This window comes from Cherax quadricarinatus, chromosome 15 (genome assembly GCF_038502225.1).
Source record: "Cherax quadricarinatus isolate ZL_2023a chromosome 15, ASM3850222v1, whole genome shotgun sequence".
NCBI classification, from domain to species: domain Eukaryota; kingdom Metazoa; phylum Arthropoda; class Malacostraca; order Decapoda; family Parastacidae; genus Cherax; species Cherax quadricarinatus.
In genome coordinates this window covers 18,046,257-18,063,268 of record NC_091306.1, presented here as the reverse complement: position 1 = coordinate 18,063,268, position 17,012 = coordinate 18,046,257, and the positions used below count along the sequence as shown (strand labels likewise).

The window sequence follows — 17,012 nt, the reverse complement described above, 5'->3', positions numbered from 1 at the left end:
AGAAAACTTACCTAACCTTATTATAACAAAAACAATTTAATTTAGCCTAATCCAACTAAATATATTTTAGATAAGTTTACATAATTTAATAATAAACAAACACAATAAAATACATTTTTTCGTTAGGTTCAGAATGATTTTTGCTACATTATTGCATACACATATTTTCGCTTGCCTTATTCGGCAAGAAGAGCATTGTTATTTAAGCCAAAATCGCAAGTCTTACGTATTCGGCACGACAGAGTTCTTCCTCCGTAAGCCATGCGTGTCGTAGGAGGCGACACGCATGGCTTAAGGAGTTACTAACCACTTGCTTCCCCCGGGAGCAAGGGGTTAGTAACCCCTTCTCCTGTACACATTACTAATTTTCAAAACAGAAGCCTTTCTTTTTCTTTTTGGGTCACCCTCCCTCGGTGGGATATGGCCTGTTATATATATATATATATATATATATATATATATATATATATATATATATATATATATATATATATATATATATATATATATATATATATATATATATATATATATCTGTGTATATACTATGTGCAACCCTCTGTACCCTGTGCACCCTTGCACTCTGTGCAGCCCTCTGTACCCTGTGCACCCTTGCACTCTGTGCAACCCTCTGTACCCTGTGCACCCTTTCACTCTGTGCAACCCTCTGTACCCTGTGCACCCTTTCACTCTGTGCAACCCTCTGTACCCTGTGCACCCTTGCACTCTGTGCAACCCTCTGTACCCTGTGCACCCTTGCACTCTGTGCAACCCTCTGTACCCTGTGCACTCTGTGCAACCGTCTTTACCCTGTGCACCCTTGCACTCTGTGCAACCCTCTGAACCCTGTGCACCCTTGCACTCTGTGTAACCCTGTGCACCCTTGCACTCTGTGCAACCCTGTGCACCCTTGCACTCTGTGCAACCCTCTGTACCCTGTGCACACTTGCACTCTGTGCAACCTTCTGTACCCTGTGCACCATTGCACTCTGTGCAACCCTCTGTACCCTGTGCACTCTTGCACTCTGTGCAACCCTCTGTACCCTGTGCACCCTTGCACTCTGTGCAACCCTCTGTACCCTGTGCACCCTTGCACTCTGTGCAACCCTCTGTACCCTGTGCACCCTTGCACTCTGTGCAACCCTCTGTACCCTGTGCACCCTTGCACTCTGTGCAGCCCTCTGTACCCTGTGCACCCTTGCACTCTGTGCAACCCTCTGTACCCTGTGCACTCTGTGCAACCGTCTTTACCCTGTGCACCCTTGCACTATGTGCAACCCTCTGAACCCTGTGCACCCTTGCACTCTGTGCAACCCTGTGCACCCTTGCACTCTGTGCAACCCTCTGTACCCTGTGCACCCTTGCACTCTGTGCAACCCTCTGTACCCTGTGCACCCTTGCACTCTGTGCAACCCTCTGTACCCTGTGCACTCTTGCACTCTGTGCAACCCTCTGTACCCTGTGCACCCTTGCACTCTGTGCAGCCCTCTGTACCCTGTGCACCCTTGCACTCTGTGCAACCCTCTGTACCCTGTGCACCCTTGCACTCTGTGCAACCCTCTGTACCCTGTGCACCCTTGCACTCTGTGCAACCCTCTGAACCCTGTGCACCCTTGCACTCTGCACAACCCTCTGCACCCTTGCACTCTGTGCAACCCTCTGTACCCTGTGCACCCTTGCACTCTGTGCAACCCTCTGTACCCTGTGCACCCTTGCACTGTGCAACCCTCTGTACCCTGTGCACTCTTGCACTCTGTGCAACCTTCTGTACCCTGTGCACCCTTGCACTCTGTGCAACCCTTTGTACCCTGTGCAACCCTCTGTACCCTGTGCACCCGTGCACTCTGTGCAACCCTCTGTACCTTGTGCAACCCTCTGTACCCTGTGCACCCTTGCACTCTGTGTAACCATCTGTACCCTGTGCACCCGTGCACTCTGTGCAACCCTCTGTACCCTGTGCACCCGTGCACTCTGTGCAACCCTCTGTACCCTGTGCACCCTTGCACTCTGTGCAACCCTCTGTACCCTGTGCACCCTTGCACTCTGTGCAACCCTCTGTACCCTGTGCAACCCTCTATACCCAGTTCACCCTTGCACTCTGTGCAACCCTCTGTACCCTGTGCACCCGTGCACTCTGTGCAACCCTCTGTACCCTGTGCACTCTGTGCAACCATCTATACCCTGTGCACCCGTGCACTCTGCAACCCTCTGTACCCTGTGCATCCGTGCACTCTGTGCAACCCTCTGTACCCTGTGCATCCGTGCACTCTGTGCAACCCTCTGTACCCTGTGCACCCGTGCACTCTGTGCAACCCTCTGTACCCTGTGCACCCGTGCACTCTGTGCAACCCTCTGTACCCTGTGCATCCGTGCACTCTGTGCAACCCTCTGTACCCTGTGCACCCGTACACTCTGTGCAACCCTCTGTACCCGTGCACTCTGTGCAACCCTCTGTACCCGTGCACTCTGCGGAACCCTCTGTACCCTGTGCACCCTTGCACTCTGTGCAACCCTCTGTACCCTGTGCACCCGTGCACTCTGTGCAACCCTCTATACCCTGTGCACCCTTGCACTCTGTGGAGCCCTCTGTACCCTGTGCACCCTTGCACTCTGTGCAACCCTCTGTACCCTGTGCACCCATGCACTCTGTGCAACCCTCTGTACCCTGTGCACCCGTGCACTGTGCAACCCTCTATACCCTGTGCATCCGTGCACTCTGTGCAACCCTCTGTACCCTGTGCACCCGTGCACTTTGCAACCCTCTGTACCCTGTGCATCCGTGCACTCTGTGCAACCCTCTGTACCCTGTGCACCCGTGCATTCTGTGCAACCCTCTGTACCCTGTGCACCCGTGCACTCTGCGGAACCCTCTGTACCCTGTGCACCCTTGCACTCTGTGCAACCCTGTACCCTGTGCACTCTGTGCAACCCTCTGTACCCTGTGCACCCGTGCACTCTGTGCAACCCTCTATACCCTGTGCACCCTTGCACTCTGTGCAGCCCTCTGTACCCTGTACACCCTTGCACTCTGTGCAACCCTCTGTACCCTGTGCACCCATGCACTCTGTGCAACCCTCTGTACCCTGTGCACCCGTGCACTCTGTGCAACCCTCTATACCCTGTGCATCCGTGCACTCTGTGCAACCCTCTGTACCCTGTGCACCCGTGCATTCTGCAACCCTCTGTACCCTGTGCATCCGTGCAACCCTCTGTACCCTGTGCATCCGTGCACTCTGTGCAACCCTGTGTACCCTGTGCATCCGTGCACTGTGCAACCCTCTGTACCCTGTGCATCCGTGCACTGTGCAACCCTCTGTACCCTGTGCACCCGTGCACTCTGTGCAACCCTCTGTACCCTGTGCACCCTTGCACTCTGTGCAACCCTCTGTACCCTGTGCACCCTTGCACTCTGTGCAACCCTCTGTACCCTGTGCACCCGTGCACTCTGTGCAACCCTCTGTACCCTGTGCACCCGTGCACTCTGTGCAACCCTCTGTACCCTGTGCACCCTTGCACTCTGTGCAACCCTCTGTACCCTGTGCACCCTTGCACTCTGTGCAACCCTCTGTACCCTGTGCACCCTTGCACTTGTGCAACCCTCTGTACCCTGTGCACCCTTGCACTCTGTGCAACCCTCTGTACCCTGTGCACCCGTGCACTCTGTGCAACCCTCTGTACCCTTGCACTTTGTGCAACCCTCTGTACCCTGTGCACCCTTGCACTCTGTGCAACCCTCTGTACCCTGTGCACCCGTGCACTCTGTGCAACCCTCTGTACCCTGTGCACCCGTGCACTCTGTGCAACCCTCTGTACCCTGTGCACCCGTGCACTCTGTGCAACCCTCTGTACCCTGTGCACCCTTGCACTCTGTGCAACCCTCTGTACCCTGTGCACCCTTGCACTCTGTGCAACCCTCTGTACCCTGTGCACCCTTGCACTTGTGCAACCCTCTGTACCCTGTGCACCCTTGCACTCTGTGCAACCCTCTGTACCCTGTTCACTCGTGCACTCTGTGCAACCCTCTGTACCCTGTGCACCCTTGCACTCTGTGCAACCCTCTGTACCCTGTGCACCCTTGCACTCTGTGCAACCCTCTGTACCCTGTGCACCCGTGCACTCTGTGCAACCCTCTGTACCCTGTGCACCCGTGCACTCTGTGCAACCCTCTGTACCCTTGCACTCTGTGCAACCCTCTGTACCCTGTGCACCCTTGCACTCTGTGCAACCCTCTGTACCCTGTGCACCCGTGCACTCTGTGCAACCCTCTGTACCCTGTGCACCCGTGCACTCTGTGCAACCCTCTGTACCCTGTGCACCCTTGCACTCTGTGCAACCCTCTGTACCCTGTGCACCCTTGCACTCTGTGCAACCCTCTGTACCCTTGCACTTGTGCAACCCTCTGTACCCTGTGCACCCTTGCACTCTGTGCAACCCTCTGTACCCTGTTCACCCGTGCACTCTGTGCAACCCTCTGTACCCTGTGCACCCTTGCACTCTGTGCAACCCTCTGTACCCTGTGCACCCGTGCACTCTGCAACCCTAGCACTATACAATTCATTTATCTTTATGATGCGCAAATATTTTTGTTTGAATTTCATAATAACGCTTCCCAATTTAATAGCTTTAGTTGTTTAGTGACACAGTAGTAGTTTAGTGTTTCTTCAAGGAGGTGGGGTACCCTAATGCAAGTGAAGGGCTCTTGTTCCAAGAAACGCGAGCTCTTTGAGTAGGAAACCTCTCGCAAGTCATTAAAGGTATATACAGTGCCTGGGGAAAAGAGAGCCGCTCCCACTGCTTGGATGAAGAGTCTTTTGTCGACATCAAGGCGCCTCCCTTTAAGGAAGCTTAGTGAGAAAAAATTCTGGCGAGACTCACCAGACTTCAGGACTGTTCCTTGAGGCTCCACACCAAACTTGTGTTCCTTGCTCTCATCGTACCACTTGTCCACCACCTGATCGGCCTTCACCTACGAAACAAGACATTATTATTATTATTATTACATTCATGAAAGAGCTGAACAAGCAGGGGGTTATACAATTACTGAATTTAAAAGTTAGTTTTTTGTGGTTACGTGTTTTCCTTCGCTAGAATTCCTCCGACCCGGGAATAGCATACGTATTCCGTTTCTCTTTAAATTGCTGTTATCTGCCCTATATAAACTTTAGTATTTCTTCTTAACCGTTGTTGTTGCATTTATGGTTTGGTGTGCCAGCGCCTGTGAATATCCTGGAAGAAGAGTCGCTCAGGATAAACAAAATTCCAATTATTAGTACAGTTATTTCATTATAGTGATGATCTATTCAACAATGTTTATGAAGAGTTTACACATTTATATATTCTGTTCCTTGATTTCGTGTCTATTTCTGTCAGCATATATATGCTGAGAGTTTACTTTAATCCTTATTTATAGGAATCAAGTAGTTTTGTTTGGGAGTGAAAAAGTTGCCGGTGCAGCTTTAATGACCCTCGTGTAGTCGATACCTGGAGTTTACCTGGAGAGAGTTCCGGGGGTCAACGCCCCCGCGGCCCGGTCTGTGACCAGGCCTCCTGGTGGATCAGAGCCTGATCAACCAGGCTGTTGCTGCTGGCTGCACGCAAACCAACGTACGAGCCACAGCCCGGCTGGTCAGGAACCGACTTTAGGTGCTTGTCCAGTGCCAGCTTGAAGACTGCCAGGGGTCTGTTGGTAATCCCCCTTATGTATGCTGGGAGGCAGTTGAACAGTCTCGGGCCCCTGACACTTATTGTATGGTCTCTTAACGTGCTAGTGACACCCCTGCTTTTCATTGGGGGGATGTTGCATCGTCTGCCAAGTCTTTTGCTTTCGTAGTGAGTGATTTTCGTGTGCAAGTTCGGTACTAGTCCCTCTAGGATTTTCCAGGTGTATATAATCATGTATCTCTCCCGCCTGCGTTCCAGGGAATACAGGTTCAGGAACCTCAAGTGCTCCCAGTAATTGAGGTGTTTTATCTCCGTTATGCGCGCCGTGAAGGTTCTCTGTACATTTTCTAGGTCAGCAATTTCACCTGCCTTGAAAGGTGCTGTTAGTGTGCAGCAATATTCCAGCCTAGATAGAACAAGTGACCTGAAGAGTGTCATCATGGGCTTGGCCTCCCTAGTTTTAAAGGTTCTCATTATCCATCCTGTCATTTTTCTAGCAGATGCGATTGATACAATGTTATGGTCCTTGAAGGTGAGATCCTCCGACATGATCACTCCCAGGTCTTTGACGTTGGTGTTTCGCTCTATTTTGTGGCCAGAATTTGTTTTGTACTCTGATGAAGATTTAATTTCCTCGTGTTTACCATATCTGAGTAATTGAAATTTCTCATCGTTGAACTTCATATTGTTTTCTGCAGCCCACTGAAAGATTTGGTTGATGTCCGCCTGGAGCCTTGCAGTGTCTGCAATGGAAGACACTGTCATGCAAATTCGGGTGTCATCTGCAAAGGAAGACACGGTGCTGTGGCTGACATCCTTGTCTATGTCGGATATGAGGATGAGGAACAAGATGGGAGCGAGTACTGTGCCTTGTGGAACAGAGCTTTTCACCGTAGCTGCCTCGGACTTTACTCTGTTGACGACTACTCTCTGTGTTCTGTTAGTGAGGAAATTATAGATCCATCGACCGACTTTTCCTGTTATCCCTTTAGCACGCATTTTGTGCGCTATTACGCCATGGTCACACTTGTCGAAGGCTTTTGCAAAGTCTGTATATATTACATCTGCATTCTTTTTATCTTCTAGTGCATTTAGGACCTTGTCGTAGTGATCCAATAGTTGAGACAGACAGGAGCGACCTGTTCTAAACCCATGTTGCCCTGGGTTGTGTAACTGATGGGTTTCTAGATGGGTGGTGATCTTCCTTCTTAGGACCCTTTCAAAGATTTTTATGATATGGGATGTTAGTGCTATCGGTCTGTAGTTCTTTGCTGTTGCTTTACTGCCCCCTTTGTGGAGTGGGGCTATGTCTGTTGTTTTTAGTAACTGAGGGACGACCCCCGTGTCCATGCTCCCTCTCCATAGAATGGAAAAGGCTCGTGATAGGGGCTTCTTGCAGTTCTTGATGAACACGGAGTTCCATGAGTCTGGCCCTGGGGCAGAGTGCATGGGCATGTCATTTATCGCCTGTTCGAAGTCATTTGGCGTCAGGATAACATCGGATAGGCTTGTGTTAACCAAATTTTGTGGCTCTCTCATAAAAAATTCGTTTTGATCTTCGACTCTCAGTCTGGTTAGCGGCTTGCTAAAAACTGAGTCATATTGGGACTTGAGTAGCTCACTCATTTCCTTGCTGTCATCTGTGTAGGACCCATCTTGTTTAAGTAGGGGCCCAATACTGGATGTTGTTCTCGACTTTGATTTGGCATAGGAGAAGAAATACTTTGGGTTTCTTTCGATTTCATTTATGGCTTTTAGTTCTTCCCGCGATTCCTGACTCCTATAAGATTCCTTTAGCTTGAGTTCGATGCTTGCTATTTCTCTGACCAGTGTCTCCCTACGCATTTCAGATATATTGACCTCTTTTAGCCGCTCTGTTATTCTTTTCCGTCACCTGTAAAGGGAGCGCCTGTCTCTTTCTATTTTACATCTACTCCTCCTTTTTCTTAGAGGAATAAGCCTTGTGCATACATCGAGTGCCACCAAGTTAATCTGTTCTAGGCATACGTTGGGGTCTGTGTTGCTTAGTATATCTTCCCAGCTTATATCGGTTAGGACTCGGTTTACTTGGTCCCACTTTATGTTTTTGTTATTGAAGTTGAATTTGGTGAATGCTCCCTCGTGACTAGTCTCATTATGTCGGTCTGGGGCTCCACGCATACATGTCTGAACCTCAATTATGTTGTGATCTGAGTATATTGTTTTTGATATGGTGACATTTCTTATCAGATCATCATTGTTAGTGAAGATGAGGTCTAGTGTATTCTCCAGTCTAGTAGGCTCTATTATTTGCTGGTTTAAATTGAATTTTGTGCAGAGATTTAAAAGCTCATGTGAGTGTGAGTTTTCATCAGAGCTACCTCCTGGTGTTATTACTGCAACAATATTATTTGCTATATTCCTCCATTTTAGGTGCCTTAAGTTGAAATCCCCCAGGAGCAAGATGTTGGGTGCAGGAGCTGGAAGATTTTCCAGACAGTGGTCAATTTTTTAACAGCTGTTCCTGGAATTGCTGGGATGTTGCATCCGGAGGCTTGTAGACTACCACAATGACTAGGTTTTGGTTCTCGACCTTTACTGCTAAAACTTCCACTACATCATTTGAGGCATTTAGCAGTTCTGTGCAAACAAGTGACTCTGCAATGTACAGGCCAACCCCCCCCCCTTTTGCCTGTTCACTCTGTCACATCTGTATAGGTTGTAACCTGGGATCCATATTTCGTTGTCCAAGTGATCCTTTATGTGGGTCTCAGTGAAAGCCGCGAACATTGCCTTTGCCTCTGCAAGCAGTCCACGGATGAAAGGTATTTTGTTGTTTGTTGCTGGCTTTAGACCCTGTATATTTGCAAAGAAGAATGTCATCGGACTGGTGGTATTGTTAGTACTGGGGGGGGATTTTTTTTCCGGCATTAGTATCTGTATCTGTTGGTTTGGAGTGGAGGCCATCGACTGTGGTTCCACTCCAGGAATGACTTGATTTGGTGTACGATTTCTGCCATTTCCTGCCAGTTTTTTTTCCTTCCTGGCACTATAAAACCTCTCCCTCTTGAGTGGCTGTGGCTACCCAGGTTTTCCCATGGCCTGGATGTTTTGTATCTTTTTGTACCCTTTAGAGATGGTGTGCCTGGCAATTTAAGTTATAGCACAGTCTTTCCTGTACTGAAGAGGTACACATTTCAGGGTGAAAAAGCTTACAGGAAGGGAGTTTGCATTTTCCTGTTGTCATATGGGCATGGCATTTTCTAGGGTGGTCATAGTTGCACATCCCGTCTGTTTTTCCAGATTTCCCATGTCTGCAGATACCAAGTGCATAGTATGTGCACAGGCTTGGTTTCCGTTTGCCTTGGGTTTCTGTGACCGTATTCCCTGTTGGTGCATGTTTCCCTGTCTTATTCCTATCCTCCCTAGCACCAACAATGGAGCTCCCACCAGTTGTTTTTGGTAATATATCCTCATTATAGCTAGTGGAGTCCTCTTGTTTGCTATTTCCTGTGGTATTTCTAGTTTGCAATATTGGTTTTATCTTATCTTTGACTACACTTGTTTCCCCACTACGGCTCCTGTCCCCTATGAGGTCATTTATATGTATTCCTTCCTGCGTATAATTCCCGACTACCTGGACAAAATCTCCAGCTTCACCATTACTGTCTCCCAGGACAGCACCTCCAGCTTCACCATTACTGTCTCCCAGGACAGCACCTCCAGCTTCACCATTACTGTCTCCCAGGACAGCACTATCAGCCCCACATTTACTGACTACCAGGACATCACCTCCAGCCTTACAGTTTCTGACTACATGGCCAGTATCAAGGGCAGTACCATTCAGCCCAGACTTTTTATGTTCCCATCTGTTGTAGAAAGCTTCCAGGTTGTCTATGAAAGCAGCTTTGATGTTATCCTCTTTTAATACCCTTGTGATTTTAGTCCACAGATTTTCCTCATTTGGGCATACCCAAAAACACTTCCCTGTTTTAATACTGCTTGTAGCTAGTTCTTGGATATCTGCACAAGGGGCGTGACACCAATTTCCACAAAAATGACAATTTATCCATGTGGAAGCCCGTTTGTTTGATTGACTGCAGACTATACAGAGCTTCATAATGATTTGAATGGTTGATTTACTGTAATTCTACTAGCAACCTCTTGAATACTCTATTAATAACCTCCTTAAATGAAGCTCTAGCTATTTGTATTTCTATTTCTAACTAATTGGACAGCTTACCATGTACGTTCCTGATTTATATTTATTGTTTGTGTTTGATAAGGGCGCCTACAACCCCATCCGTTTACAGTCTGCTTTATTGTCCAACGAATCCGTTTGAAACCAGTCAAGGGTTCGGACCATCAAGGGTTCGGACCATCAAGGGTTCGGACCAGTCGAGGGTTCGGACCAGTCGATCTGATCTGATCAGTGGGTCACTTATTTAAAACATACTAGTCGGTGATTTGGGCTAACACATGAAGGATCTACTTGAAATTATCTACCCGAGTAATATGTGATTTGATTGATACAAAAGTATAACTTGCATGTTGAAGAGCCGGTGATTTCTGGCAGCTCCTACAGTGACGAACGGTCGAGCCTCAACCCTTGTTTATCAATCGCTGTATCTAGCTTTTCTAGTTTTTTTTTTTTCGTCTCCACCACAATAAATGCTATATTATCACTATAGTTGACTGGTGGAAATTTTGGAGGAAGGACGCTTTTTCTGTAGTAATAATTGCTTCTCGTTGTGTATATTGCGACCACTGGTAACTACAGGTTATATGAGATTCATAGTATACGTCTGGTATTTCAAGAAAAAAGAAACTAATGAAAGTCACTCCACTCCACTAAGTACCATTATAATACTGGTTAGTTGCTACTACAACACTGTATTCTGCTATTCACTGGTATCACTAGATTATACGCGAGTACACTAGCAGGCCAGAAAGATTATTAGAACAGCTGACCACTGTGGTAAGATTCTGGCGACTTCTGGCACCTGCCTCTATAGGCTTATCACTTCATTTACAAATTCACCTGTTTTCAAATGACACTTTAGCCTTTATCATCTATATACTAGGGAGCCACTGTAGTATACACTATACACTATGTATACACAATGTTATCAGGGAGACTTTCTTTCCTCTGACAAAGAAAAGTTCTATTATTATTATTTTGCACACGGAACACAGGCCTATGATTCCCCTCTGGCAGTAAACTCTGCTAGGTAGTGCACACTAATTCTCCTTTTTTGACTCAGTATATAATGTTTTCCGCCCAAGATTGGTTCCAGGCGCTAGAGGGATGTATCGTATAGGATTGATGGCACAAATTAAAGTTCTAGCACGTAAGAGCGACCGTGTAAACACGAGAAAACCCGGAGCACAACGAGGCACGCGGCACTGCTCCACACTGACTTAGGCTAAACTTTCTGCATTTCAGACAACGAACTTGTTCGAGTACAAAGTTTACCAGACATTCCTGTTCTACCGTTTCTCATAATAACAAGATGAACAATGTTCTCCTTCCCTTGTCTTTTCCCTTGACAGATCTTACAGTAATAACTTCCTAATACACCTAAATAACACTTACTGTCTTATCTTTTAACTCAGGAGCATAATAACGCCTCTTGTGTTTAATTTTAAGTGAACGTGTCGTTTTACATTGTACTGTCCATTAATTATTTAATCAGTTTCGAACACTTTCCACTCCCGCATTTTTTGTTTAAAAGGTTTTAGTTTCTACATCTCCAACGCATCTGCTGTGGACGGTCACCTTGTTGACACTTGTCGAATTCCCAGCGTTCATGCAACTTAATTGTATACCATTCTTGTATACCATTCTTGTACAACTTAAGTACTGAATCCACTATCAAGAAAAAGGATAGAATTTTGTCTGCCGGTGATTTTCTGGTTTATCATTTCTCGTTTTGTCCTATCTTATCTTCCCCATTCCTTTCTACCAAACTCAGCAACCTCTTACCATGATCAACCTCTCCATTCGACAGCAAATAATAATAATAAATAATAATAATAAATAAGAGTCCCATCTGAAATATTTGATGTGTGATGGTATCGTCTAGCTAATGCTTGGTCTGCATAACGCACAAGTATAGTGCCTGCACTTTCTGAAGGATGAGTGAGGGATGTTGTGGTTCAGTGGGTTATTTGGGTAGTGATGTCTGTGCATTCTGGAAAGCAGACAAAGAAACGAGTGATGGTGAATGCGTTTTTTTTTCTTTGAAATACCCTTTCTTAGTGAGGGACGCCCGATGTATTTAAACAAAATAAGGACTTCAAATAATGCATTCGACATCACTAGTTACCTAATTTTTTTTTTCAAAAATTGTGCAGATATCACGATCCAAATTATCCACCGAACCATTATCTCCCTGCTCATCCTTCAGTGTGCAGGCACTACACTTGTTCAAAATATTACTAATTATAATAATAATAATATTTTATTTCAGCGTGATACAATATTTAAATAGATGGGTGACATTTAGCTGTTAACGCAGAAAGTCCATAGTTATGCAGTGCAATTATGCATATCTTCATTTGTCAAACATTTATGCAAGAGACAATATCTAGGGACTAATCAGTGTAGTAAGAGTGACATGACTCGCCTTAAAATCCTTAGTGTTAGAGCTGAGACAGAAGACGTTCTCGCCGTACTTGCTGTCTGGGCGGTGAGACAAAGCGTCGTCGGCTGCCATCTTCTTGGCCCATTCTTTAGCGTACTTGTTCATCTGCAGGAGGGGGTGAAGGAGGCGGCCAGAGAAGGTGAGGAGGAAACCACAGTAGGGTGGGGATGGCCACAGAGGCAGTCACAGTAGGCGAAGGTGGTCTCAGTAGAACAGACCACAGAAACCCACGATGGTCATATAGAGGGAAGGGAAGACACAGCAGGTGTTGCGAGGGTGATCACAGGACGTACGGGCGAGTGTCCATGAAGCAGCGAGGAGGAGGAGGTGGAATGTGAGGAGGATGAGGAAGAGGAAGAGGAAGGGAAGGTTGGACAAATAAGCAGACGCACAGCAGCGACAAAAATAATGGAACGAGAGTCAGAAAAGATTGGGCACCAAGTACGTGAAGATTAAAAAGAAAATATGAAGTATATTGACAACAGATTTCAAAAGTAAAGCAAAAAGATAAATAATATTTGTCAAAGTAAATTTAAGAGCAATATTGAACAAAGTCACAACATTGAAGATGAACATTTAAAAAAGTGAAAATGAGCAAGAATGCAGCGGACCAATTAGATAAAGCACAGAAAAGGGAGGATAAAGTACAGGGATGGAGGAGGAGGAGGAAGAATAATCCATCGTTAGTATGTTAGTATGGTTAACCCCCACTTGTTACCAGCTACAGTGACACTTAATCTATACTGCCACGTTAACACCATACACCTCTGTTGGCTGTGTTACATGTTAACATAATGTTACAGTGACAGCAGTGTCTTCCATCCAACTGTCGTCCAGAGATGACACCGCGCCTTCCTGGTTACTTTGTCACTACCAGAAACCATTAGTAAACCGCAAATTATAAGTAATTTAATTTGCATTGCACAAATTTAATGTGTAAGTGTAGCAACCAATTATGTGATTATAACATTATCACACTGTACGTATGTGAACTGATGCAGCAACAAATGTTTTCTTGTAATTTCAGAATATTTGATGTGCTGCAAGTGTATTACACCCCTGTAACTAATACGTATTTGTGGTGTTTTATATGTATACATGGAATAAGATTCCAGTCTCGGTCAGTTCATTACCGGATAATGTTTCTAAGGAAGAGAGAGGGGAGACGATGACTACTGGAACTGCGGTCCAAGCCAAAATGCTCACTCATGTCAATCATCTATTGATGACCCACACTAATGTGTCATCTTCACAGCATACCTGTACGACGCGCCACGGTCTTCACAAGTTAAATAATTACATACAAACGCAAATAGGTTTGACTTATTGTTATACTAACATTCAGCTACACATGCATATCGTGTGACAATATTATATGCTGCCCTACAATAGAGTAAACAACCATTTTCCAAGCGTTAATACCCAGGAAAAATATTATAAACGTCAAGATAAACCATGTAAGTTTGTGGCAAGCGGTGCCAAATATGGCGGAGTTGATCACCCAGACAACAGAGCAACACCAGGAGACACTACATGTATGTCTAAGTAGGTGAAGGTCGCCTACCACCTCCAGTGAATTATTAATACTCTCCCTGCTTAATTGAAGCAGCATAAACAGGAATCACGGAACGTTAGCAGTAATTACCGGTGTGGCGTACTGAAGACCCCCAGCATCGAGGTCACTCACCACATTAACCAGGTCACGGCCAAGTGCACACTCTATCCTGCCCTCTCAGGGTAACCTAGGCCTCCAGCCCCCTGTACTACCACTCAATACGTACATCCAAAGTAATTCCATATATTCAATGCATAAGCTAATTCATATTCGTATGATAAATCGCAATATACCCGCAATTTCTAAATTACCCGCCATTATTTTATATTTGCGAGGGGTGTTCACGGCCTCACACCCCAGGGACCCTCCTGCCTCCCATAAAAAAAAAAAACTATGAAATGTACACAAAAATCTTTACAAGAAATGAGTTCGTAAATTTTAACATAATTATTTATCCTGACATGGTAAATATAACTTTCTTCTCAGGCCATAAGAGGGATGGCAAAAATGGGGATGGGAAGGACTGGGGTAGGACAGAGCATCAAAAAAAAAGTTGAGGGTTGACAGGAAGAGAGAAGGAAGAAAGGTTAAGTGGCCTGACCACTTTGGGTGGGTTTTTAAAGAGTGGTTTTTGTCACACAATGACGAGTTTTTGTATTATATACTTATTATACTCTAAGAACTAGCCGACAGACGTACCACTAAAACCGTATTAGATTTCAAGCCATCATATACGGGTCATAAAACCGACGGTTATTTAAAATTACATGTATTTTACAAGTATTAGCTCGGTAAACAACCAGAATGTTCTGGTTGTTACTGCGGCGAAACATTAGGTAGAAGCGTAGTGTTATAACAGTGCAGTATATACATGTAGAGAGTAGCCTCACCAGCAGCATCACCACGAACACCTGAGCAGAAAGATGTAGTTTCAGTTCATCGTCACGTAACAACATAGTTTATTCCTCCAGCCAAATATTTCAATGACACACACAAAAAGAATTACATTTACATAATAAATTATATATATATATATATATATATATATATATATATATATATATATATATATATATATATATATATATATATATATATATATATATATATATATATATATATAGTTAAAAACAATAAACAGAAATAACTGCGTTATTTCATGGGTTTACACATCTTCAGAGGAGCTAGAAAGAAGAATCAGTGGAAACATTTTGTAGGTTCCTAGGTGAGATGACTCCAGTAGGTCTACTGGTCCAAGCTGTGAAGTGAAGGAACACTGCACGAGTCCTACTGTTTGCTCATGTAACGACCTGACTCGTAGTGCTACGTGCACCGACAGTAATGTAAGACAATTTAAATTCCGAATATTACGTGTTCCTTTGTGCATGCATTTCTACATTTAAACTTAAAACATGAAGGATGTCGGTTCTCTTAGGAGCCTACAAAATGTGCTTCCCGTATTTTTCTTTCTAGTTCCTCTGAAGATGTTTGTGTAAGTTTATGAAATCGCTTAGATACTTCTGTTTAATATTTTCAGTGAGGATTTTTAACACAGACACACAGACACAGACACATACACACACACACACACACACAAACACACACACACACACACACACACACACACACACACACACACATACACACACACACACACACGCATACACACACACACACACACACACACACACACACACACACACACACACACACACACACACACACACACACACACACAAAGAAACAGGAGCTATGCCTCGACCCCTGCAACCACAAACAGGTGAGTACACACACAAAAAAAAGAGCAACTGGTTGCATCCTGGAAAAAAATAAGATCAAATCCAATTAATAATACTAGAGCGGACTGCAGGGGCACGTCTCACCTCCGAAGTGTAACTACAGAGAAGTGGAACAATATAGAAATAATTTGTGAGTGCTCCAACTCAGAGAGAGTAGAACAAGTTAATAACATCATGGTAAATGTAGTTATTTTTAATATACAGAAGAGATCAGGAAGCAGCATAAACAGTGACTCTCACACACACACTAATAACAGTGTATACACATTAAATCATACATACACAGGAGCTACCACTCCCCTATCATCATATCTTAATTAATCCTGGCACGTATTTGGCTCTCACCAAACTTGTTAATTAAGAAAGTATTGTGCTTAGGGCAGATGTTTATAAAGTGGACTAGCAAGGTCATGTTGTGGCTCAAGGTGCAGGAAAACATTGACAAAAAAAAAAAGCGTCATTCTTTACGCTGTCCATTTGACTTTCATTATTTTTTATTCATTCATCACTTATCCTCGTTCATTCTTTCCTGGTAACTCATTCATTCTTCCCTAATTGTTCTTTTATTCACTTACAATCAGGTTATTCCCTCATTCATTCTTCCCCCCAGGTTCCTTCATTCAGTTTTAACCTCCAGTTCCCTCATTCATTCTTCCCCAATACATTTTTCTTTCATTCAAGTCACACTTGAGATAATGTCATCTACATACTACAAACACATTTGGTTCGGATTTAATTAATACCTATGGTATTAATTTGGTATTCCATAAATAAATTGGTCGAGATTGGACTTACAAGATTACCCCTAACAAAACCATAACTATGCCTGAATAAGTCTCTTCCGTACATGTATAATTTACCAATAAAAAAAAGAGATACATACTCACTAGTTGCGCTTATAAGTACATTGTCAATTATGTGACCTATAAATTGTCAGAATTGGTTGGCCAAACACCTTCCTCTTGCCGCCGACCGTTTTTCTACTTCCCATATAAATAACAGCCTAAAATTCATCAAAACAGTTAGATTTGCCACTTGAGATACTTGCTAGTCTTGCCATTAATTTTCTCTTTAGTTTCCCATCGAGAAATCTATGAACTGTCTTAGAAGAATTTAGCCGAATCTTAATCTAGAATAAAGCTACGAGTACTAGAAAGCAAACTAATCCATTTATTGTCAAGACTGTGTAACTGATATATTCAGTTAACAATACTAGGCAGGCAGACCTATGGTCTTGCAGTGAGTAATCTTCTCAGCTCATTTATGACCGGTTTATTTATATACTTCGAGACCAAACTATTGGTAAAAGTATTACGCCAGGGATCAACCTGGCTGAGGTATATAGATAACATTAACCCAGTGTGGCCAGAA

General features: G+C 44.6%; 1 protein-coding gene across 3 annotated transcripts in view; it reads right to left on the bottom strand.

Moving 5' to 3' along the window:
* LOC128692161 (uncharacterized) overlaps positions 1-17,012 on the bottom strand; it is a 138,036-nt gene that overhangs the window by 13,557 nt on the left and 107,467 nt on the right. For all 3 annotated transcript variants that reach the window (XM_070085187.1, XM_070085188.1, XM_070085189.1), the window contains 2 exons: positions 12,270-12,392; positions 4,876-4,966 (listed from right to left, as the gene is read on the bottom strand). In XM_070085187.1, the coding sequence (XP_069941288.1) occupies positions 4,876-4,966; positions 12,270-12,392 (214 nt within the window). The remainder of the gene's footprint in view (positions 1-4,875; positions 4,967-12,269; positions 12,393-17,012) is intronic.